Here is a 25,264-nt window from a genome sequence, read left to right as displayed (position 1 = left end):
CACATTTAAGTCCTTTTTCCCTGTTTTGGGATGTAAGAGGAGGATAACACTTCCCTGGAGGTGTTGAAGGCCAGGTTGGATGAGGCTTTGAGCAACCTGGTCTAGTGGAAGATGTCCCTGCTGATGGCAGGGGGGTTGGAACTGGATGAGCTTTAAGGTCCCTTCCAATCCAAACCAGTCTGGGATTCTGTGATTCTGTAATTCTGGGCATAATTTACAAAATATGGGTCTTTGCTGGCACTAATGAGGGTTTTTTTGGGATATACTGGCAAATTTTCTGAAAGGTGATCAAAAGTCTTGTGAATTCTCATCAGCCTGGTGAATGCTTTGTTGTTTTGGTCATAAGCATCCTTTCTAAACGTGTTTAGGTGATTACTAGAATTTCTCTACCCAGTATCTTAGGATGATTGTGGGTTAAACTTTGAGATGTAAAGCCAAGCAACTAAAACATTTTATAGTGAAGTTAAAAATCTTGTGCTTATAAGTAGTTAAATTTCAAATAACATTAATTTCATAGTTTCGTGTGGGTGGGGACTTAAAATTTTGTGATCCGTGGTCTTGGATTTGCCTATTGCTCTTCTGACTTGAAAACAGTATTTACAGCCCCTCACCAGCAATACAGCGAGGAAATCACTGGTTTCAATTGGCTTTTGGTGTTGGAGGATTTCAGCTACTCAGTGTGCTACACATAATGCTTGTTCCCTGGAGGAAATTGTGTTACACAGTGCTCTTCAACAGTTTGTCTCCGTCAGCCTGGTTTCAAGTGTGGTACCTCTTTCAAAACCAAACTTCACCGAACCCAAACAGTAAAAACCATCAGCTGTTTTACCCCAGTAACTTAAGACAGGTTTTCTTACAAGTCTGTCGTAATTGAAATAAATGTTTCTCTGGGATGTTATGAGCCACTGGAGGATTGAGCTTCAAGTCTAGTCCCTTTTAACATAAATTATTTGAAGTCTGGTAAAAATAAGCTGCGTGGTGTAATGAATGTGCCGTCTTTCTAGGCGGTAGTTGTGTTTTGTGGCAGTTTTTTTTTTCAAGCTGAACCTGTTACTTAATTTGGTACAACTTGGGGTTTGTCTCAGTCCTTGAGAAACGAGTCTGTGAGCTTGTATTGGATTTTGTAATACTGTCGTTTCCTTCCTCATACAGGACTTGTGGAAGAGGAAACACAAAGATTTCCAAATGAATAACCGAAAGGAAGATATGGAGATTGCTTCCCACTACCGTCACCTGCTGCGTGAGCTTAACGAGCAGAGGCAGCACGGCATCCTCTGCGACGTCTGCATCATCGTGGAGGGGAAGATCTTCAAGGCTCACAAAAACGTTCTGCTTGGGAGTAGTCGCTACTTCAAAACACTGTACTGCCAGGTACAGAAAACCTCTGACCAGGCCACAGTCACCCATTTAGACATCGTCACCGCACAAGGCTTCAAAGCAATCATTGACTTCATGTATTCTGCCCACCTAGCGCTGACCAGCCGGAACGTCATCGAGGTGATGTCAGCTGCTAGCTATCTGCAAATGACAGATATTGTACAAGCCTGTCACAATTTCATAAAAGCAGCTCTGGACATAAGCATAAAGTCTGATGCCTCGGATGACCTTGTTGATTATGAATTTGGAGCCCCTTCCAGCAGCAGTACGGACGCTTTGATTTCAGCGGTCGTGGCTGGCAGGAGTATATCTCCCTGGTTAGCTCGGCGAACTAGTCCAGCAAACTCTTCTGGAGATTCAGCTATTGCCAGCTGCCACGAAGGAGGGAGTAGTTATGGAAAAGAGGATCAAGAACCAAAAACAGACAACCACGAAGACATTTCATCCCAGTCTCTTTGGTCTAGTGACATGGGCTATGGGTCGTTACGGATCAAAGAGGAACAGGTTTCACCATCGCATTACGGAGGGAGTGAACTGCATTCTGCCAAGGATAGTGCAATACAGAACACGTTCTCAGAACAAGGAGTGGGGGATGGCTGGCAACCCACTGGGCGCAGGAAGAACCGGAAGAATAAAGAAACTGTGCGCCATATTACGCAGCAAGTGGAGGATGACAGCAGGGCCAGTTCTCCAATGCCCTCTTTCTTACCTGCTTCAGGATGGCCGTACAGCAGTCGAGACCCAAGTAAGGAATTCTTCTGATTTTTCTGGTTGAAATTAAAAATGTTAATTAGATCTTGTTGCAGTATGATTTTATCAGTCTCTGAGATACATCAGCTTGCCAGAAACTGAAAAATGTAGAAACTCGTGTTGCCAGTGATTCAGAAGAACCGAGCGTTGGTCCTCAGTGTCACAGCCATGCAGGTTCTGCTGGTTCTCCTGCAAAAGAAGGTGGTAGTTTTGTTTTGGCCTCGTGCATAGAACGGCCTAAATTCCCCCCAAAACACCATTATAATTGTTGGAATTAATGAGAGAAAAGGTTGGAATTTATTTTAGCAGGTGTGCAAACTGATGTCAAGGTTGAAGAATTTTCCTTGCACGGTATATTGATGATGTAATTACACCACACACAGGTGTAATTTAGTCTTAACGATAACTATCTCCAGCACTTCCTGATATTCAGGTGTCACTTTCTCACGTGGAAGAAAACCACCAGAGCCTGTTGCTGGTAGTGGCGAGAGAAGTGTTTGTCAACTCTTAGTACCTCTGTGGTTTTTTTTGAGGTACTAATAAGACTTAAAATGTATTTTGATCTCTGACTCCTTGTAGTCTGAGATGAGTGGCTGCTTTTAAAGTGGATAGGCAGGGAGAAAAATGTTTCCTTGCCTTCTTTTGAATCTTTGGTAGTTATTTTTCTGTTTCAAGATAGCTGTGCTATTTGATTCATTAATCGATAGCAATTAATAGATTGAGGAATGCTACTGATGCAGGAGTTTGGATGTTTTTTCCTGAAGATTTTAAGGGAGTGTGGTATTAAATTCCCTCGAGCTGACTTGAAGAACTTAGTCTGTGCTGTCAGTTAGCCTGTGTTTCACTGCATACCAGAATCCAAGTCAGCCAGGAGAAGGGTGTGTGAGATTCTATATCCTTATGTTGCCAAATTCAGATGAAAAAAGCCATATAAATAGTACTGAAAGTCTGAAGAGTTCTTTATGGGCTGAAAAAGGATGTTTAGATTGCTTGCATACTGAAGTTTAAACGTGGTTTTCATTGAGTGGGTAACTGTCTACAAATGTCTTTAGATTTATTATGTTTTACAGTTATCTGCCGAAGCAAGCTTGCATGTAATTATTCTAATTGGCTGATGATAAAATCTAAACAACGTCAGTTAGAAGAAAAATGTGAGATAACTTAAGATAACAGTGATTTATGATGAACCCTATTTTTATAGTGCATATATTCCAGGAGTGTTTTGAATGCAGATTCAGCACGGATAGCCTGGAATGCTATTCACACACAAATATCTTTCATTTTCGTGGCATCCTGTAAAAACAACCCACTCACTTGTACTGTCTGTGAGGTGTGTGGGGCTTGGACAGGTACATGAAGCAAATCACTCGTGTTGGGGTGGCTGCAGAAACAGAACTGCAGCTCCCATTGTCTTCGCAGCCTGGTTATAGATTGAATGTCTTTAAGTGACTGGAAAGAGGACAAATGTAAGAGATTGTATTTCTAGAAGCTGAATGATGGCTGGATTACTTAATTCCTAGTTGTTAAGGAATTAAGTGGCCTTTTTCTTTACACCTGTTGGCAGGTGAGAGGAAGGTGGCTTTGGGTGTTGACTCAGCGCGGTGCTGAGAGTGCGTCAGCAGACGCAGTCAAATGATCTGTTCCAAATCTTGTCTCAAATGCAGTTTCCAATAAAAGAGGCGTTTCCAGTGATGGGAAAGGGGAAGCAGAGTGCTGGTAAAACTAAAGGAAAAGCTGAATAGCAGCACTCCTCGCTGTCCAAAATCAGAGGAGTGCCAGGAGGTGCAGGGGCTGTGTGTGTTGGCAGGGGCCAGCCGTGGTGGCTGCTCTGAGAGCGATGCTTGCAGAGGAAAAGTAACCTCACTGAGCAAGGGGAGTGTTTGGAGACCGAGCTGCTCCTGGTGTCCCCATGTTGGCCATCTGGAGAGGTGAGCAGAGATTAAATTCTCCTTTCTGCCCTGCTGGGAAGGGAGGTTTCTCTGTGCTGTGGGGCTGGAGCTCATGGGATGGGTGCTTCTCTGCATGTTACGGGGAAACACACAGGATGTATTTGGATCAGATTTTCTTGTCTTTGGAGGATTTTTTTGGTATGATTTCAGGGGATTTGAGATCTGTTTCAGTTAATGCTTGGACATCTCATCAGCAGCACACCTCTCACCTGCTTGTGTCCGTAGATGTGTGGTTTGGGTGAAATCTGAGTTGGTTGCTCAGGTGAGATTGCTCTTTCACTGTGAAGTGACAGCATCCCTGCTACCCCAAACTGTCACTACCCTGGTCCCTACAAGCAGTAGGGTCTTTTGGTCTCACATTAATGTTGACCATCTCCAGCAGGTGGAAACAACTCCCCTGTGAACTGCTCCATCTCCCAAGCTCCAGGGTTCTGTGTAGGTTTATCATTGGTACCCCAGGTTCTTTGGGGAGCAGTCGAGGTGCGTTGTGAACTCAGCTCTTAGCATGAAGAAAAACTTATTCTTGTGTGAAAGCAGATAATGGCAAGTGTCTGCACTGCATAGTGAGTGTTTAGGATGTATTTAAATTTCAGCTTGAAGTTTTCTTTGATTTAGTAGCATCAGGCTTCCTTCTTTAAAACAGATTTCATAGTCTAGGGCTCTTTTTTTTTTACCTCATTTATTTAGAAGTGTCCCTGTGTTGTTCATGGCTGAGATGAAAAGGTTCTGCTTTGCTGAGGAAATGGGTGTTGAGTGTTCTTTCTTAAGTAGCTAAGAGGAAAAAAGTTACCTAGAACTCTTTGTTCTTTGAGGCTCATTCATTTTTCTGATCTATTCAGTTATTTTAAGATGCTGCTTGTTCAGCCTCAAAGCCCTCATTGTGGGATAATTTGGGTTCCATTTGCAAATGTTTCTGTACTGGAGGACTAACACATGTTCTTACCAATACAGGCAGAGTGTACTCCAGTGTCCCCAATACAGCAGACTCTACTTAAATAGGGTGCAGTGGGGCCTCAAAAAAAACACAGGGGAGGTTTGGGGTTTTTGTTTGGGTTTTTTTTTAATTGAAAGGATAAGAAAATTCTTTCTGAATCAATTGATTTGTTTCCAGATGCTGGTGGGGTGCTGCTTGAGAGCCTTTGAATTCAGCCACACTATGTATTAAAATAAAAAGGGGCATCTGGAGTAATCTTATTAATGGTCATCTAACATCATGGAAATAGCCAAGATTCTTAACGTTTGCCATGAGGAGTGCATCTTCTTCCTCCAAGAAAGAATGATCAAATAAGATCTGCAAAAGAATCCAAACTAAGTTGAGATGCTGGACTGAGAATGTGATTAAGCTCTTGGTTTATACGGGGTGGTGTCAGTCAAGCACAGAGCTTGATGAGGACAATCTTTTCATGTTAATTTCAATTTATTACTTTTGATTCTCTGTTTAGTATAAAACACATTAGATTTTTTTCTTTCTCATCCTGTTTGGGTTGTTCAGGATGTCATTCTGTCATTCCTTGTAGGAAACATTCATATAGATGTTTTCCTCACCAAGCCACATTAACTTGGAACAGCAATTCTCCAAAGTAAACTGAAGGATGGGCTTTTATAAATAATAACTTACTTCATAACTGAGCCAAGAAGAATTTCCTCCACAGACTTGCCAAAATAATGGGTCTGCCTTTTATTTTAACCTTTTTTCTTGAACTTAGTAGGTTTTTATAAAGAAACATATTGCTGTTTGTTAGCTTTAATATCAGAGACGCTTGTGCAGTAGTCTTGTGCCTTGAGCATCTTCATTTTCGTTAGGTTGCTGTTCCTCTAACATTGCTGGATAAAGTTTTTACAGGATTACACGTCCTGAGTGCCTGGACTGTGGGATTGGGTGGTGTTAAAAATGTTCCTGCCAAAGAGGACAGTTATCTTGACTAGAAGAGCTGCTAAGCTAGCAAAACGTTGCTGGTTTTGCCTCTTCATATAATGGAAACCTCTGTCACGTGGGGAGTGTCTTTGGAAGAATTTATTGCTGGTTTTATTAATGTGTTAGTTCAAACATAGTAGTTATGATTCAGGAATTTATTTCTAAGGAAATACTCCCACACATCTTCTGAGTGTTTGCACCCTAAAGCGGCGATTGGATTTTTGTGTGCCAATTGGCTGTGAAATGAAGCTAATTATTCTCAAACAGAACAGTCATTTTAAAAGATGCTACAGTTTGGGAACTTTTGGCCTTTATTTTGGTTACATGTAATGAAATGGTTGTATTCTGTAAGAAGAGCTTCAGGACTTCAGTAAGCCCAGAGTAGTGACCTTCATGAGAGACAGGACTTCACTTTGCAGAGTTCCAAGTTCCTTTAATATTTTCCCATCCAAAGCTTTAATTATGCACAAGTTTCCTCCCTGGTGGTGGTGAGATGTTCATTGTTTTCCAGTGACACAATCTGATTTCAGTGCCTGCTGCAGGGAGTTGTGCTGCTGGCTCTCTGTGAAGGCTGGAGGCAGCTGGTGTCGTCAGCATTTTCCTATCCCTTCTTCTCTCTTGGTTTCTAGAGAGCAAATGACGATTACAGGAGTTATTGGCCAGCGCAGAGGCTTAGCAGTTGGGTCATATAGTGAGCTTACATTTCAGAAGGCTTCAGAAGGAGGTGAGAACACTGTCTAGGTGAACTCTCAGCTAACTTGGTGCAGCTGAGGTCTCTGGACCTGTCTGAGTACAGGTAGGTGAATGTGTAGATTGTCTTATAGGATGATTTTATTCTTGCACAAAAAGCCTTTTTCTCAACAACCACCCAGCTTCCTGGAACTCTTTCACCTCTTCAATGCAAACCTTCAAATCTTTCCTTCATTTTTTTTATAGTTATTATTTAAAAAAAACCCAAACCATTGTTTCTCTTGTGATATTAGTCCAAGTAGTGGAACAGAGGTCTTGCATCATGAGGAGAGGAAAAAATTGAGCGTGGTGTTTGTATTCAGGATTCAGGTGTTCAAGGAATTCTTTTAAAAAAGATTTTTGTTCTGCAAAACCTGTATAATACTTCTGGCTTTACATGCTGCTTTATAAATAATCAATGTGCCTTTTTAGAAGAGCTGGTGTTTAAAAGAGAAGAAAAGAAGATGATCTGTAGGCTAGCACTGAAGGTTAATAATGAAGAAATAAAGCAAATGCAGTGTGAAGGAGTTCAGAAAGGATGGAGCTTCAGAATCAGTGAGGGAGGCTGTTTGGTGTGAAGGATTTTACCAACATGGAATAGAGATAAGGGAAGTGAAGGAGGAGTAGCATGGTATGGGGGAGAAGAGTATAAGGAATGGGAAGGGGGATCATAGAAAAAGAGAACTGAGAAGAGGGATAGTAGAAGAAGAGAACTGAGAATGAATTCTGAGAACAAAGAGCCTGAATTTGGTGTAATAAAGGTGATACCAGACTGAAGAGATGAGGGAGCAAGGTTAAACCAGAACGTGTCTGTTGAGCATTAAGGCAGAATGAATTAATTGATTTTTTTAGGCTTTTGTACCAAGCTACTCCTTTTAGCCATGGATAAACCTTCCTGAGACTAACTCTCTCCTGTACAGTCATTCTTCCCTCTTCTTTTTAACTTTTGCAGCCCAATATTAAAAACCTCTTGCTCTGGTTGAAGTGCAGCTGTGTGGTGAATACTCCTGCTCCCACGTGCTCTCCTGCCTTGCCTGTCTGCTCTTAGTGCCAGGTTGAGCCATCTGCTCTGACCTTCACAAAACTTCCTGCTCTGCTCCTCCAAAAGTGTACAAAAAGCATATTTTTTGTGAGATGTGGTATCTCATCCTTGATATTCCCTCTTCATCTTATCTAAAATAAAGATATACTGCTAAATCGTAGCTTTTTATGGGACAAAAATGAATGCATTGAAGGAGATGTTAAGGGGAGTCTTCAGTAGATAGATTGAAAGCCTGAAGTGTTGAAATGATCTGCAGAGCGTGGCAGCCAAAAAAAATCACTGGGACAGGAGAGAGACATTTACTTTTCCTTTAAATGGATTTTCCTTTGAAGAGCTGGAGTCTCCAATCCCTCTGCCATGGTCTGAGGTTTAAAAGAGAAGAAAAAACTCAAGGCAGGTGTTTAAGTATTTGTTATAGCTGTGGAGGAAAACTAGGCTGGTTAAAATGTCAATTGTCAGATTAATATTTGATGTCCTAAAACAACACAGGCTCTAATTTTAATAGTTTCCTACTGTTAGTTCATTATTTAGGTCATTCTTTTATGCTGAATTTTTGAAAGATCACTTTTTAAGGAGGATAAATGTTTTGGATCAAAGCGTTGATGTTATTGGGAAGGTGTTGGAGGGCAGCTAACAGTAAATTACACTTGGAAAATTAACTCTGCATTTATTTTTCCACCTGCTTTTCATGAAGGTGTAGCTATGGTGCAAGGTATTGAAATTGTCTTTGTTATGGTTGAGGGGGTTTTAATGATGTTTTTATTGGGGAGATATTTTGATGCCTAAAGCAGTGGTAGTCGGTGATGCCAGGCTTGGTTTCTCAGCCAGACCTGGAGGGGTTACAGATTTCTGCTCTAATGCCCCCCTCAGAATTCTTTCTTAGCACTGAAATCAGCTTAGTCCCTGTTGTGCATTCCTTTGGCTCTGATGGAGCTGCCCAGGTTTCTAGATGGTCTTTGGTACTCGCTTCATGTACATGAAGTTTCCTTGAATGGAGGTAGCTGCTAGTTGCAGGAAAAGGCAAAACCAAGCAAACAAAAAAAAGAACAAACCCAAAAGACAACACCCTGACCTCTGTGTCCCTGCCCTGAATTCTGCAGACACATTGCAGAGAGGGCTGAGTGAATAATTTGGGTTCTCCGTATCACCACAGTTAGAGGCTAACCAAATTATTAGGATGCAATCTTTGCAGCAATAACTTTTTTGAGTTTCTTTTATTAAAGGGTTAGGTCAGGTTATTTTCAAGTCTGGAAACGAAAATCATGGCTTTAAACCCAGACACTTACTCCCTGGCTACACCCTGGCTTTAAAATGGTTCCACCCTAAACCAGCTTTAGCTCAAAGCCCAGTGTCTGTTTCCTTTCCCCACCCTACATTCCATTTTCCTCAGGCTCCAAAGCCGTCCTCCTCCTCCTCCTCTTCCTCCTCCCTATGGTAACAGCCCTGATTCTGTTAATCTGCTTTAACTCCAGAGATCAGAGGCACTTCCCCTCTCTGGGTGCCCTTCTCACTGTTTTATTTCTTCCTTGTGCCAAGGTTACACTGAACCCATCTTCACCGAGATCTCAACCTTTAAAAACAATATTTTTTTTTACCCTTTTTTTGTTTCTTTACTTTTCTTTACAAGTGAGAAATCAAGACTGGTTTAGAATTTTAATATTAAAAATTTAATATATTAATATTAATTTTTATATATCAATATAAAAAATTCTAATCCTACTTTGCAATCATCACTGCTCAGGACCTTGATTTCCCTATTTGAAGTGTTGCTTTTGCATGAAAATACAATAGGAATTCATTCTTCATGTGCAGGAATCAACCCCAAAAACTGACTTTGCTGTATTGGTCTCAGATTTTTTTTTGTTTGTTTGGGGGTTTTTTTTAATACATTTCTTACAGACAGTTGATTCCAAAGGTAAATATTTGTTCTTGAGGATTTTCAAAGGTTATAACTCAGCATCTTTGAGCGCTGCACACATTTACTGTATCCACGTGGATACTGTTATTGGTAAAATAGTGCTAACTGAAACCAGTATAACTGATGGCATCACTCTGTGTGGAAGTGTTGCAGTATGTGAGAATGCTGGGTTTGTGTAACAAATAGTGAGTTGTGAAATGCTTTTGAAGGGTTTCTGTTAGAAAGGAGGATGTATCTGAAATACAAACTTCAGGGATATTTTTAGCAGCTGGTGAAAGATTGTCATTTTTCCAGCAGCTTCCTTTTTAATTTATTCCCAAGAAAAAACACTAGGAAATGGAAGCTTTTTTTTTTTTTTTTTCCTGTGAGTTTAAAAATTAATTATGCCTTTTGCACACAAGGAGATCAAACCACATCTTCCTAAACTTATACAAGCAACGTCATCCCTGAAATTTTAAATCTCCTGTCATGCAGATCTGTGTAGATGCTTGACACAAATAGGTAGAAGAACCTCAGAAAATTAAGTCTTTGACCTCACCAAGTTGGTTTTTTTCCAGAAGAGTTCAACTCAGGTCATAACTTGGTGGTGTCCTTGAAAGAAAAAGTTTAAGTGGCTCCCACTTGGGTGTGCTTCATTGCACCCCACGCTCTCCTGCAGTTGTTCCGGTGAAGATGTCTGTGCAGCGGAATGGGGAACTGATCAGGGTTTAAAAATAACCCTTTTTTTTTTTTTTAATAAACCAATTTTATTTTTAACATATTAGTTCCTGTCTCAAGTTCACCTTACAACTATACATATGGTCTTGGTCCAACTGAGGGAGTAGCAGGGGAGGATGTAAGAATGAGTATTTGGGGGTGGGAGAAGTTGCTGATGTTGGGACCTCTTCTCCTGGCCTGTTCTGCCCTTTCTACCTGTCATATGGTAAACAACAAAAATAATTACATTTACCACTGCACTAAAAGTTACCCAGCTGTGTGCAGGAGATCCTAAACAACAACCCCAGGAACCACGATGCCCATGTCCATCACAGGTAGCTTCCAGGACCGATGATCTTTTACTTTTTTCATTAACAGCTTGGGTGGTGGGATGGAGTGAACCCTCAGCAAGTTGTTGGATGGCATCAGACTGGGAGAAATGATTTGCTGGAAGGCAGCAATGCCAGAAACAGCATGAATTCAACAAAGACAAATGTGAAGTCGTGTGTGTGGGACGGAATAACCCCATGCACCAGGATGGGTCGGCAGCCAAGGAGCGAGAAAGCAGCTTTGCAGAACGTGTGTTGTGGTGAGCAAGGAGCTGAAGAGGGGTCTGCGTGCCTTGTGAAGAGCATACCCAGCATGTCAGGGGAAGTGAGACCATGTTTGGGGTATCAGATCCAGTTTGGGGATCTCCAGGACAAGAAAGACTTTGACAAGCTTGAGCAAAACCAGCCAAGGCCATCCAGATACGGTGTACGAGGAGCGACTGAGACAGCTTGGAGGAAGAGACCTTTGAGACCTTGAGGAAAAGAGAGGTAGAGAGATTGTCCAGAGCCAAGCCCTTCTCAGATGTGTATGGAGAAAGGGTGAGAGGTAACGGACACGAGTTACAGGAAGGGAAATTCTCATGGGGTGAAAGAAGGAAACTTTTCAGGGTGGTCAAACGATGGAGTAAGGGCCTGGAGAAGTTGTGGTGTCTCTCTACCTGCAGATACTCAGAACTTGACTGTATGAAACCCTGAGCGGCCAGATCGACCTCTAAAAGTAGCCCTGAAGTCACTCCCAATCAAATTTATTTTATGATCCTTAAAAGTGGAGGCAGGTAATGGAGCAGTGACACTGTCAGAGGTCAGACAGCTGCTCGCCCCCCATCTGCTGACAACCCTTCACACAGGAACTCCAGTCACTCTTGTTTCCAAAGTGAGCTTTCCCTGACGCTTGCCGTTTAGTTTCTGACAGCAGGATTCATGTACCTGAAGGTTTGTTTTTCCTTCCCTTCACTTTTCCACCCTAATTTACGTGAAGAGAGAATATTCTCTCCCAGTATAAACTTTGCTGTGGGTTTTTGTTCTTGGTGTGTTCTGAAGGAGATGAGCAGTGTGACTTGCTGGCCCTGTGTCACGTTTGCCTATAGGAGGGAAGGTATTTGGTTCTCCTGTTTATGACTGTCTGGTGAGCTTTGTAAATAAGAGTAGGATAGAAGATTATCCAGTGTTTCTTTAATTAGCTCCAGGTAGTTGGGGGATCTTGCTATCACCCCTAGCTTTGGCAAGTGTCCATGAAGTGCAGGCAGCCAGAGACTTTGGCTGGGTTTAGTTGATGGTGTCACTGATGTCTGGTTGAAAGGATGCTGGTGGAACTGGCAGGACAATGGTGATTGACTGTGTACATGAGAGAGCAGGAAAGAAAGTTGAAAAAATAAAAATCAAAGATGAAATAATGATTGAAATAACAAATTATGAAGGAGAATAATAGCACTGGGAGTAGGGGTAGCAACAGAAGATACCACTGGGGGTTTCCCGAGAAGGTAAAACCAGAATACAAACAAGAACTAAGTGCTGTGAGAGAAGCAGACCCTGAGGAGGTGGTTTGGTTACAGCTCAGTTTAAAAAGCTGTGAGCAGGTTTAATTGAAACAGGGAGAAGAAATAGAAGAAAAACATTTTGTATATTAAAGTAATTAATGAAGGTATTCAAATGGATTCTTTAAAATGGAGAAGCTTTTCCTTGGTCTTTTGAAATGGCACATGTATTTTTTCAGTTGTTTACCAAGATTTAATGCTTTTTTCTGTCAGTGTTCTCCTAGATCTTGGAAAACAATTTATCACGTTAGCGTGTCATTCACACACTTTTAGTAAATTACATCACCTTTACTTCTGCCATGGCCCTTCCTGAGGGGCTGGCCGATGTCTGGAGTACTTCTCTTTTTTTTGACAGCTCGGTTTTCTCATACCAGCTCAGTTTAGATGACTTTCAGGTAATTTTTTTAAAATTATTATCATTTTTTTTACTGTTAGCAATGGCATGCCTGCTGATAAATAGGATTTCCAACCTGGATTTGGGCTTTGCATAGTGCAGCAAAGCAGTGGAGTTTCCTGTGGCTGTCCTTCCCTTGCAGAGCAAGCACGTGGCCCGGTGTTGTTCTGCCCCAGTGTAAATGTCCACGCAGCAGCCGCCCCTGTGCGTGGTCGGGATGTTGTGCTCCTCGTGTTGTACCAGGTGTGGATCTCTTCAAGCTGCCTGGTCGGCGTGGTTGGGAATAAAGTGCATTTTGTTGTGCCATCCTCAGCTGGGATGTGTGATGAGTGTGAGAAGGTGCTTGTGATTGAGCTTCCTATATTCCTTTTCACAGAATCCTAGAATCACAGTGGTTGGAAAAAACCTTTAAGATCATTGAGTCCAACATAAATCCAGCACTTCCAATCCCACCTCTAACCCGTGTCCCTCAGCACCTCCTCTGCCTGTCTTTTAAATCCCACCAGGGAAGGTGACTCCACCACCTCCCTGGGCAGCCTGTTCCAATGCTTGACCAACCTTTCGGTGAAGAAATTCTTCCTCACATCTCATCTCAACTGCCCTGGGCACAACTGGAGCCCATTTCCTCTTGTCCTGTCCCTTGGTCCTTGGTTGAACAGACCCACCCCCACCTCTCTCCACCCTCCTCCAAGGGACTTGCACAGAGCCAGGAGGTCTCCCCTCAGCCTCCTTTTCTCCAGGAAATCAGGCTTTCATGTGTAAATAAGAACTTCACCAATCAAATGTTGTTTTTTTGGAGTTTCAGGGATGCACAGAAATACTGTTACCAAAACTGTAAAAATATTCCCCGTGTTTTATTTGGAACTAAAAATAATAACAAACAAATATTCCTCCAAGTCAACAGACGACTAAAGCTTTTCTAAACCTTCTATGTTTTAGAAATGAGGCTGGCGTAACAAAATAACTGCAAAATAATTATTTACTAAAGAGTGTAATGAGCTCAGTTTTTTAGAGCAGCATTAATCCCACGTTTAGCTTGCTGCCCCGAGCGGGATTTCCTGTGAGCGGTGCCTGGAGTCCGGGCAGCGGTGGGGACTGTCTCAGCGGTGTGAGGAATGAGATGTGGAGGAGCTGGATGGAGCTCTCCGCCGGCTGCCTGACCCGCTGCTTTGAATAATTGCAAAATAGAAGCTCATTTACTAAAGCTTGGTTTACGTCCTGTTGAAGCGCTGTAGTAAACAGTTTGGATTACTGGGCAGGGACGGATACTTTTGATTCATATAATTCTTTGGCTAAATCTTGTTAAAAGAAGCTGCGTTCTAGAGAAAAGGGAGAAGTGGTTTTGGAGGTGGGGTGAGGAGGAACTTCATGTATTTTGGGGTTTTTTTGGTGTACTGAGAGTATTTCAGTACTTATGTGACTAAGTGGATATTTATTTTGCCTTAATGTGTATTTGATTAGGTTACATCAGCTATAAATACTGGAAGCTCTAAAGCCTCTGTTTCACTGTCTGTCTCTAATCTTGGCTTTTGAGGAACGTTTAATGTCTTGTTGTGGTTACAATTAATCTGCGTGTGTTTTAGCAATTAGTGTTTATGTGCAGCAGGCAGCAACGGATTCTGGCAACTGTCAATCAGCATCTGTAATTGGCTATGAAAGAGGCTGGGAGAGAAGGCAAGGGGATTTACTGCCTGCCCGCCGATCTGGCAACCCCGCTTTGTTGACAAACACCCTTTCTGGCCCGAGTGATTTGCTGTGTGGGTGGTGAGGAGCAGAGGAATAGCAGTATTAGCATTGCTTTGATTTGATAAAGCTGTTACATTACGGGTTTAATGGGCTAGAATTGCCTTTCTTCGCCACCTTCTGTAGCAGCTGCTGGTTTTTAAACTCTTGTAATTTCCCTTTATGTGGAAATGTTTGGGGTTTTTTAAAAATAAACTTTATTATCGTTTAGAAAAATGGATGTACCCGTTAACCGCTCGCTCAGTGATACAAGGATGATAAAATGTGTAAAAATTCAAAGTGGTTGAATTCTTTTGCTTGGCTGAGATTTAATAAAGATTTAATATGAGATGATACAAGTAAACACAGATGGAGGAGGGAAAATGGTTTGATTTAAAGTGAGAGTCTCTCTGATGCTTCCTGTCACTGCTGCTGCTGCTGTGTTTGCAGCCCCCAGCCTCGGTTATTCCTCACATCTCTGGGGTGCAGCAGTACTCTGCTAATGATTGTTTTTTCCTTATTGTTTGCTTTGGGGCTTTCTGTTTTTTAAAGGAAGTGGGAAAAGTTAACAGTGAGAGGGACTGGCAGGACAGTATGGTTTAGTAAATCCAATTCAAACTGCTTAAAGAACCTGATGTGCTCTGGGCTGGGACTGGGAAGTTCATGCAATGATCTTGGCTCCACGGGCTGGACACCTTGAGCGAGTGACCGCGTCTTTCTCCAGCAGTTACTGCCTGTAAAATGGAGATAAAAATACAGATTTTCCTTGAGCAGTTTTCCAGGTTACAGAAGGTCGGCACTGTACCAGTGTCCTCATTAGCATTTTTTAATAAGGCTGTGCAGATTGATGTCTTTGCCCTGGTTTGAAGTTGTTGAGCTCTACAACAGAGCGTGAGTGTGCCACACTCCTCTTCCCCCTTCCGAAGTTGTGCTGCTGGGAAACCTTCACCATGTGAATCCCCTGCCCTGAGACGTGCAAGATGAACTTGTAAAAGTGTTAATTTTGTACATGTAATACCACCATTGGTGTCACTCTAATAGCTGCCTCTTGCATGAAGTAGTTTTAAACATATTTGGAATTAGGAGGCAATAAAATGTTGGAGATGTGAACACCAACTTCTTCCATCTGCTCTCTCGCTATCAGTGCCTCTCTTTGGATTTTTTCCCTCCTCGATAGGACACAGGTTACAAACACATCCATCCGTTGGGGAAGCTTTAGCCAGGTGCTCGGTTGGGGTCTGAGCCTGTCAGGTGTGTTCTGCTCCTGCAGATTCTGGGTGAGGTAACAGCAATTCATTTTAAGCGTTTTATAAATGGAGTAACAGCGCTCTGTCGATAATTTTTTGTTTCATGTGAAGAGTAGAGAGAAATAGAAGAGTCAGCTTTCCTATACATAAAAATACACACATCATTTAAGACTATAAGACAAAGTTCAGAGAGACTCTCTAACTAGGCCTCCCGAAACCACAGAAATAAACAATGTTTTGGCATTTTTCATTTTTGTATGGGTTTTTCCTGTGTGATCTCATTTAGGTTCCTGCTTTGGCAGGGGGATTGGACTGGATGATCTTTCGAGGTCCCTTCCAATCCCCAACATTCTGTGACTCTGTGATTTACTAGTTGATGTTTTTGTTGATGGTCTGTTATGTTTATATACAGTTTCTTGGTAGCTACCTGTTGTAAAGTGGCTAATCTGTGTTTTGGTTTTTATTTTTAACGGTATTGTTTCTGTATAAAACCTACCCTGTGATATATATATAGGGTGGGAACCACTGATTAGTGTGTATTTCTCAAATAAATGACCCCAAGGAATTTACACTAATTAGCATTCCACTATTATCGGTTGTTTATTACTGGGGTTTGGATTTGTTGTTTTGTAGTTGGGTTTTTTCCCCCAAAATCCTCATCATTAGGAAGAAATGAAAGAAGGAAAATTCAAACTACTGGAGTAAAATTATGGAAAAACAGAACTTGAATGTTTGAAAGTAATTTCAGTCCGAGCAGACTATCCTGAAATCTGAGTTTAAAACAAACAAATAAATAAATACAGTTTTATCCAGTTCTTGACCAGTTGATGGGGCAGGAGCAGAGGCTGCAGATGGGCACGGGGTGGGAGAACAGAAACCCCCGAGCTGTGGGGTGGGTGTGCTTTCCAGCGAGCTCCTGAACGACCAAGTTCATCTTCAGACTTTAGGAGAAAGGGATCAAGACGTGTTAAAGGTGACAATAAAGCAAACCAGGTGTCGATCAGTTCCCAGATCTGAGTGATTTGGACCTGACAGGGGCGCGTGGTCCTTGTGCCTCCTCGTCTGGGCGATTCATCTGCATCTCTGACGACATCTTTCCTCACACAGGTGTGGACGCGACAGCGACGGAGCCCAGCAGCTCTGACAGCAGAGTGGAGCGATCGGATCGTGGAGGAAGCTCTCATGGGTGGGGAGGCCAGTTACATCTCACAACCCCTGACTCCGGAGAAGGAGGATGCGCTCCAGGCTGCCACCGTCGCCAACCTGCGCGCGGCTCTCATGAGTAAGAACAGTTTGCTGTCTCTGAAAGCCGACATGCTGGGAGAGGATAGTTCTCTGCTGTTTGAGTACTTACCCAAAGGCACCCATTCTCTCTCTCGTAAGTTGGTGTTTTTCTATTTTTTGTTTTGTTTTGTTTACTGACACTGTAAGCGAAATGTTTATTGAGAAGAAAATACAGGTCACTGCCTCATTTATTTCTGCTGATGATGTTTATATCCAGTCTTAACTCCTGCTTACTCCCACTTTCCATAAAATTTGGAAACCTGTGTCTGATATGGATCCAACTTTAACATTTAACTGCTGAAGCCACAGAAGGAAAATATTTAGCATATGTAGCGCTTACCCTCAAATTTCCCGTTGACTTGTTTGCAAAATAGTACTTACAAACAAAATACAAATACTCGAGTCCTGTTCAAAGAAGTAGCTGCAAAGGTTTTGAATCCAAAATTGACTTCTGTGGAAAGGCTTGACTGTTGCTTCTGTGTCTGCAGAAAGAGTTGTGATTTTGTAAATCGCGTGATATTTCCTTCTTGCTGGTCACTTCTAGACCTCAATGTAAGTAATGAGCAGCTATTGATGGTTTCGTTACTTCCACCAGGGAATGTTTTCCTACTGATGATCTGTTGGCGACAGCTGATGTGTACCATTATGTGTGCACAGCTTATTTTTCAGCATATTTTTGTATTTTCTTCATTGCAATCATAAAAGAGCTTGATTCTCTAGCGCACAAAGAAAGAAAAAGACATTAATGCTGTATTTTAATACTCTCAGAAGATGGGGATATCATTTGTGACATAATATAGAGCAAGCAATGGCTTTGGGTACCGTCTGTTAGTTCCCAGCAGAAAAGATTTATTTTTAAACTATACTGAGAAAATTGACCAAGCAAATCAAATGAAAAGTTCACTTGAGGTACCTATTGTTTTATTCTTGCTTTCCTCAATGGCAAAAAAATAGATAACTTCTAATGGTCACATGGGTCGTATGGTAAGGAGAAATAACTGCACAATATAATGTGAGTCTTGGTGTCTCTTTTTGCTTCTCTTGTCTTGAACAGAACTGGGGTTTTTTTTAAAGAGCTTTCTAAATTTAGAGGGGAAAAAAAGATGTATCTTATGTTGCAGCTTGAATGTTTCAGGGGCATTGTTAATGCAGTGTTCTTGTTTCTTCCACAGTAGTTCTCTTTCTGAATGATTTCCAATAAAATCACATTTAGATGGTTCAGAGTAGGCTCCTGGGTTGCAAATCCCCTCGTTGCAATGAAACAGCAAAGATCCAGTGCAACGGTTCCGTCGCCGGGCGTGTGTGCAGTGAGAAGAGTGCCCTCAGCTGGCACCGGGACGGGCGGGAGCGCAGAGGGATGATTTATCCATCGCCTGTCCGGATCTGGGACTCGTGACAGGACAAATCAGTGGTTTCATCTTCTGTCATGATAAACTGGAATAATGATGGGGCTGCCCTCTATCCATCATCCTCCTCTTGGTTGGAGGATTTAGATTTTATTTAAAAGCTGAAGGAGCACTTGACGTAAAGACAAATTGAGTATAAGGCAGTCATAAATTGGGGCTGGAAACCAGAGATTGCCCAGCCAGCTGAGAAGTGGAGTTTGGGAGTAGGAATGGTGTGGGCAGAAGATCAGCTGAGTTTAAAATAAAGCTTGATAGATGTAGAAAAGAGAGTAAATTGTGGCTTGTTCAGGGGTGTGATGGCTGAGGAGATCCTCCCGGCCTGTATTTGAGGTGCCTGTTTTCCACTCTTCTCACTGTGGAATTTAGTTCAGCTGAGCTTCAGTTCTCCCATTTTTATGGAAGTGAAGTGAATTGTGTGAGGCAAAAAGAAAACTGCTCGCTTGGTCTGTAGCTCTCAGGGTGGCTGTGGCCTGGTAAGAGGATTTTTAGAGAGGCAGGGAGTTAAGGGACATATTTTTCTTTCATCTTACTCAGATTCATAGGTATCGATTTATTTTAATCACTTGAAGAAGATGTTTTTATACAAGACTCGCTTGCTTTTAAGTGGTCATTACTGAATACAATAGGACATGAAGTTTAATGAGAATTTTCAGTGTATAAAATGTCATTAAAGCAAGTGGTAAGAAGATTCTGGAGATCTAAAAGCACAGTCTAGGTTGGTGATAGCTTTGTAGGTGTTTTTCACATTTTTCTTCAAACACAATTTGAGGATGTTGAGTCATTTTAAGTCCTGGGTTATATTAAAAAAGGTGGGGAGCATTGTGGGTAGGCAGGAGCACAGTGAGCAAGAGTTTTATGTAAAAAAACCCCAACAAAACAAAGCCAGCACAGTGCGTGGTCGTTTTCATCTGCCTAATTTGAAAAGGAGATGCGCTATTTTCAATATTTTTAAGTGGTTAGTCTCTCTTAGAGTTTAAAAAAAAAAATGTGAAGTGTGTTTTTAATTTAACTGTTATAACTGGATTGTCTTCATATTCTCTTACGTTGTAATAATGGTAAAGAACCAACTCAAGGAGCAGCGTTCACATTTATTTTGTGAAGGAAAAGACTTAATGGGGGTGGACAGAGGTGAAGAGTGTGTTACACACATCTGGAATTCTGACGAGTCGTTTCTTAGGGAATGTTCTCTCCGAGTTACAGCGTGCACTGTGAACTTTAATTTTTCTTATACCTAGTTCATACTGTTGCAGAAATTAATAGAGGATACCCATAGGCTTTCGTTTTACCTCACGTTCTTTATTCCTAACTCACTGTATGTTGTAATGACCACATGAAATGTGAAATGACTTAACGTTCTGCTGACGGAGGATGAAGCCCGGTGTGCGGGAGGGATGTTGCATCACCGTGATGTAGTCAAACATAAATGCAGCATTTCTAACATTAACCAGTTCAAAGTAATTTAAAATCAGAAGGGGAAATTTAAAGATCTTACCATTTGGGTAACAGAGTTGCCAGATCACCTGCAGCTGAAGGGCTCTGAGAAGTTCTGATGTTCATGGTGTACGATCAAGATTGACGTCATTCGTGCGCTGGTCAGACACGTAAAGAACATGCAAGTTATGCAGAAAAAAGTAGGTGTCAGTTACTCGTGGGTAACTCTGAGGTCACCTGGGGTACCATCAGGTACTGAACCTGGGTAACACGTGACTGGGGATGTCTTTCAGATAAGCCAGTGTATGAGGTTCACTTTTCCTCGTCTTTCCATGTTTTCATGGTTTGTCTGTGACGCGGGTTGTTCCTTGCTGGTTTCTGACATGAGCAGTGCTGCTCTGCTCAGCTCCTGGCTGTAGTAACGTCTCTTACTCCATTTACAGTCCTGAACTTTGGTAGCAGTGCTCCCTACGGTTACAAAGGCTTTAGTTGAATATTTGTAGCTGGTTTTGCCAAGTGTAATCAAGAGAATGGGAATTTTAATATGCATCAGAACATGAGTTGGTTAGTTTGCATCCTTGTCTTCTCATTAAAAAAAAAAGTCTGAAAACTTTCAAATTTGGGGGCGACTGACTGACTGCCTTAAAGGGCAACTCTTCCACTTTTCCAGAGTAGTACATTGCATGCTTTTTTATATGTCTAAGTTTGGCTTTTCCTGTTTACCCTGTTGCAACTGAAACTGTTTATAGAAGCAATTCCTCTGCAGCTCGCTGTCCAAGCGATTGCCTGGTACACAGAGCCCTTTTCTTTTGGGCAAACCAGCTAATACGTTATTTTTAGTTAGCGGTTCATTGGAGCCAATAATTTATACTTGTGCTGGGTGTTAAAGGCATACATTTTATACAGTGCTCAGCTTTCCTGAGAGGGACTTATTCAGTTTGGCGTGGACTTTCAGTACACAGTAAATGAAGATTTAGGGGAGAATGGATGTAATTTTAAATGAGAGATAATAACCTTTGCCTTTCTCTTTTCTGCAGTAGTTTACTGTCCAATTGTTAGAAAATACTGTATTCCTATAAATTTAACCAGTGTATCTGTCACCTTCCTCACGCAAAGCTGGCTGAAGGACAGCGCTTTTGATTTCTGATTTAGAAGTTAAAATACTTTTCATTAAAAATCATTTCAATACAAATTCAGGAGGGAAAAAGCTTTCTCACAATACTAACGGGAATGGGACAAAGTGTAAATTCAGGTGCTGTTTGTGTTCTTGCATACAAAGTCTGGGTCACTTACGTGGGTTTCTCTTCTTGTCTTGCAGTTGTTGAAACTAAATAAATATTAATTATTGTTTTAAAAATAATCTTTGTACTTTGTTGTGTTGTACGTCTTTGTGGCTCGTGTTGGATGATTGAGTTTGTTGTTTCTCCTTCTATCTCTTTGCTCGTTCATTATCCTGTTTGAAGTGCATAGTTTCTTAGGAACCTGTGTAACTCTGTAAAGATGCTAATAAAGAATTAATTAAGCCAGACCCCAGTGGCTTACCTTCACTGTACACTAAAATACCGTTTGTTTAAGGAAATACAACCCAGAGCTGCCTCAAAGTTGCCAGTGCTCACAGTGTGTCACTTCAGTGTAAACAGGGCAGTTGGAATCAGTTTGGAATGGTCAGGGAAAAAAGGAATGTGTGAATGGCCAGGCAGGAATTAACTTTTTTTTCCCCTATTTTTTTCCTATCTTGAATTCAGAGGGGTTTAGTGCGTTGTTGTCCTGCCTTTAAATGATAACAGCAGTAGATGAGCACCGCCAGAATGAAAACGTGAGGTATTGTTATCACACTTGAATAGAGTTCACTAAGTCGTGAAAAGATTTCAATCTGCAATCAAAGCAGGGAGGTAAATCAAACATCCAGCTTGTGGCACGAGAGCAGAATTTCCTTTGAGACCTGATAACAAGTTCAGTTTGGGATTGTTCACATTTTGTATGGTTTCACTCGAATGCTTTGTTGTGACCCAGATCACAGTGTATTGTCTTTGGACATGGTATAAACTTTGACTGGTTATTTGTAGTTGTGTTAAAGAGCATGTTTTTCTGTGCATAAAGGTTTCAATCAGACTCTTTTGTGTTAAAAATAAAAAAGTCTTTAGGGCACAGAGTGCTTTAAATACGAATTTCTTTACTTTCATACCATATTTACTGATTTCGCCTGCTTGCTTTTCAAAAATAATGACCTGCTGGATATGTCATTCCAGTACTCAGTCGAGGTATTTATTAAAGTTGTGTTTAACAGTTTGGAATGTGTGCTGATCTTGATTACCCAGACTTTATTTGTACACTGATTGGTCACTAATTACCACTGCATTTTCTGGAATATTGTTTAACCATTTGGCTGTTGCTACAGCTCAGGCAAGAGGGGTACGATTCTGCTTCCGACAAATAATGTTTTCCTTTTGAACTGTGGGAGAATTATAGAATGTAACGACTGTCAGGTATAATTGAATAGTTTTTGTACAGATATTTGAACTTCCATGCTTGCTAGCTCTAGAATGAAAGGAATACTTCTTCCCATCTTTTGTAAAGCACTTTGAGATCGAGGACTGACGTACTATGTCAAATAAAACACGACGGTCAAATCCCAAGATCTGAACCTCTAACATAATTTTTCCTAAAGTCAGTAGTAGAATGAAGTTTTATCTTCAGTGTGTTACTTGCAGATGGAAATGTCTGTGTTTGGAACGGTGTTTTTCCAAGAGGTGTCTTTCAGAAATGTGATTGCCCTGGATATTTGTGCTGCTTTCTCCCGACGGACTCTTTAGTGACCGTGCCGTGCCATCGCGCACAGACCAGGCGTTCTGGGTGGGGAGGCTGGTTTAAAAATAAATAAATAAAATAAATAAACCAAACCAACAGCCTGGCATCGCTGTCCTGCTGCATTCCCTCCCAGTGACAGAAGATAAGGCCTTTTTTAAAAACCACCAGCTGGTGCTAATTCACATGGGTGAGATTCGTTTCCTGTGTTCCCCAGGGCCTGGCACCAACTTGAATCGTTCAAGGGGCGAATGTGATGGCAAAGTGGAAGCACCATCTCCCCCGCTGCCTTCAGCACACCTTGCCACTCAGAGCCCCCCCGAGATCTGCTCTTCTGGTGAAATGTCACCAGAAACCATGATAAAAGGAGAGGTGCCTTCCTCAGCCCAGGTAAGATCGTGGGGGAAAATGCAAAGAAATTTAAATTTAGAGGTATCTGTTTAATCAAATTCTCTTCCCCAGTTAGGAGTAGTTTGAAAGACCTGATACTTAGATACTTCTTTTTTCTTTTTTTTTTTTTAAATACAGATAATTTTAAAACTAGAAGTTTTTAAAACTAGAAGTCTGTCAGATCTCAGAGCTGGTGCTTTCCTATTTTAATCCTTTCTGCCTTACCTCAACAGAACTTGTGTTCAAAAAACTATTGGTTTTGGTTGGGGTTTTTTTTAATAATATACACATACCCTTTTTATTGTAAATCCCTTTGTTTGCAAGACATTGCATACAAGAATATAATAATGGTATAAAGATAGCTGAGACCATTGCCCACTTGTATTTTGCATTTGGGTTTCATGTAACTGTCTAAATTCAGATAGAAGCAAGCCAGCCTTCTGTATTACAGGAGTCAGGAGTTTGAGATAAAATCCCTAGCTTTCTATGGCATTTCTTATTCTGAATATTTTTGATTGAGGCTTTAGTTCCATTAAACAAATAGGTGGAAACACAGATATTTTTTTTTATTATTTTTTTTTTCCTCTTTGCAGTTATCTTAGAGCAAAGTGAGCTGGTAAGAGCGGCTGGTGGCCGCTTCCCTGGTCTCCAGCAGACCTGCCCAGGCTGCATCGTGCCTCTGCCTCATGGAGGGTTGCCATCTGCTGCACGCTGGCATATTGCAAATGCTTTATGGAAAAAAAAAAAAAAAATAAACAAAAACCCCCAGCTTTTCTTTATAATTTGGATCAACAATGCCAGAAAGCATTGCATAAAGGGAACTACGCACAAGGTGTTTGTTTTCTGTGTGGAAAGAAAACGTAGTGGTGGAGGGCTAAAGGAAAAAATTGCCTTTCCTTTTGTTGGACATTTTCTACTCAGTGTTTCCCACTGGCCTGAGTGGCAGCTCCAGATGCTCAGTGAGACTGAAAATTGAGTCTCGCTTTAGGAGACTCAGGACTTTCATTATTTCATTTTTTAAAAAATGAAGAAGCCCAGGACCTAAACAGGCATGTTGGTTACTGTCTTTAAATACCAAGTCTTGCAAAATATGGCCCAGTTAACTTGACAGTGGAAGCTTTGTCAAGGCAAATAGTGTTGCCAAGTCAGCGATGAGCTTCCCTTAAAGAAGGGAGCAAAGGCAGCGATAAGGTGGGAGTCTGAGTACTATGAAGGCAGCTGTGGTGTAAATGATTGCCTCAACTTAAATGTGCTTCTCATTTGCAGGCCACTTGTGATGGATTTTTAGCACTTTGGCAGTTTGATAACTCTGATTCAGGTAAGTGGAGAGAAAAATACTATTTTAAGCTGGTTTTATTGTGTAGCAGAAGACACTGACTTGTCCGTGTGTGTGTGTGTGTATTTCCATTTTAGATACGAGTTTCTGGCGATGTGAAGACATGGACATAACCACCGACAACTTGGATTCAGCCTTAGCCAAGAGGCTGACCTGTGGTTTCTGCAGGAGGGTTTTCCACTGTGCTGAAGAGCTGGAGGAGCACACCCATGAGCACACCCTCTCCATGCTCCTCCCGTTCCACTTGCTTGGCTGCCCCCAGCCTGGCCTTGCCGACAGCGACAGCGTGCCTCCCAGCCAGCTCGCCCGCTTCCACTGCTCCAAATGCCCCGCCAGCTTCACTCTGAAATCAAACATGGATCGGCATGAGAAAACCATCCACTTCAGCTGTAAGAAGATGCAGTGTCCTGACTGTGCCAAGCTGTTTCGAGACAAGACAGACTTGAACCGGCATCTTACGTCTGTGCACTCGAACGAGCGCGCTTTTGTGTGTCTCTTTTGTGGCAGGGGCTTTGGGACACAGAAGAGCCTCACTACCCACCTGAGAGCGTGTTACCTGGGCTCTGCCCAGCTGGGTGGCTTTGAGCTTTTGGACAGTGTAGGACACAACAAGGATCCTGAGGATGTGTAGTTGCTGTTGCTTACATGAGACACTTGGAAATTAGGAAAAGCAAATTGTTCCGTTGTTCTTGTGCTGCAAATAAAAGTACCACGGGTGTAATATAGTGGAGTAACTCCCCAAAGCTGGTCAGGTTGATAACGTGCTGGTTCCAGGTACTCTCTGACTGCAACCATGGTGCAGTTGTTATGTGAAAATAACTTCTGTCAGTCCATATAGTGGGCACTTTGGCTGTCTTACTGGTGTGATCATACTCTGAGCTTATACTACCTTAAACTCTCTTTTTTTTTTAATCAGTAGATCTCAAAGTGCTTTATAAAAGAAATGGTGGAGTTTTCCTTTTTATTCCCTGGGAAAATAACATACCTCAGCTTGTGAGCGTGTTAGCAA

The 25,264-nt window shown here is 41.7% G+C and overlaps 1 protein-coding gene across 1 annotated transcript in view; it reads left to right on the top strand.

Annotated features, from left to right (window-relative positions):
* The window catches only part of LOC104531366 (zinc finger and BTB domain-containing protein 46), a 31,758-nt gene extending 6,872 nt beyond the window's left edge, over positions 1-24,886 (top strand). Inside the window, 6 exon segments of the mRNA XM_010176222.1 lie at positions 1,153-2,122; positions 16,711-16,768; positions 16,770-16,981; positions 22,747-22,919; positions 24,186-24,237; positions 24,333-24,886. Of these exon segments, the coding sequence (XP_010174524.1) occupies positions 1,153-2,122; positions 16,711-16,768; positions 16,770-16,981; positions 22,747-22,919; positions 24,186-24,237; positions 24,333-24,886 (2,019 nt within the window).
* The last annotated feature ends 378 nt before the right edge of the window (positions 24,887-25,264 follow it).

The sequence above is a fragment of the Antrostomus carolinensis genome, unplaced genomic scaffold, assembly GCF_000700745.2.
Source record: "Antrostomus carolinensis isolate BGI_N321 unplaced genomic scaffold, ASM70074v2 scaffold10229, whole genome shotgun sequence".
In the NCBI taxonomy this organism is placed as follows: Eukaryota; Metazoa; Chordata; class Aves; order Caprimulgiformes; family Caprimulgidae; genus Antrostomus; species Antrostomus carolinensis.
Note: the sequence above shows the minus strand (reverse complement) of the source record. Positions and strands in the feature narration are given on the sequence as shown.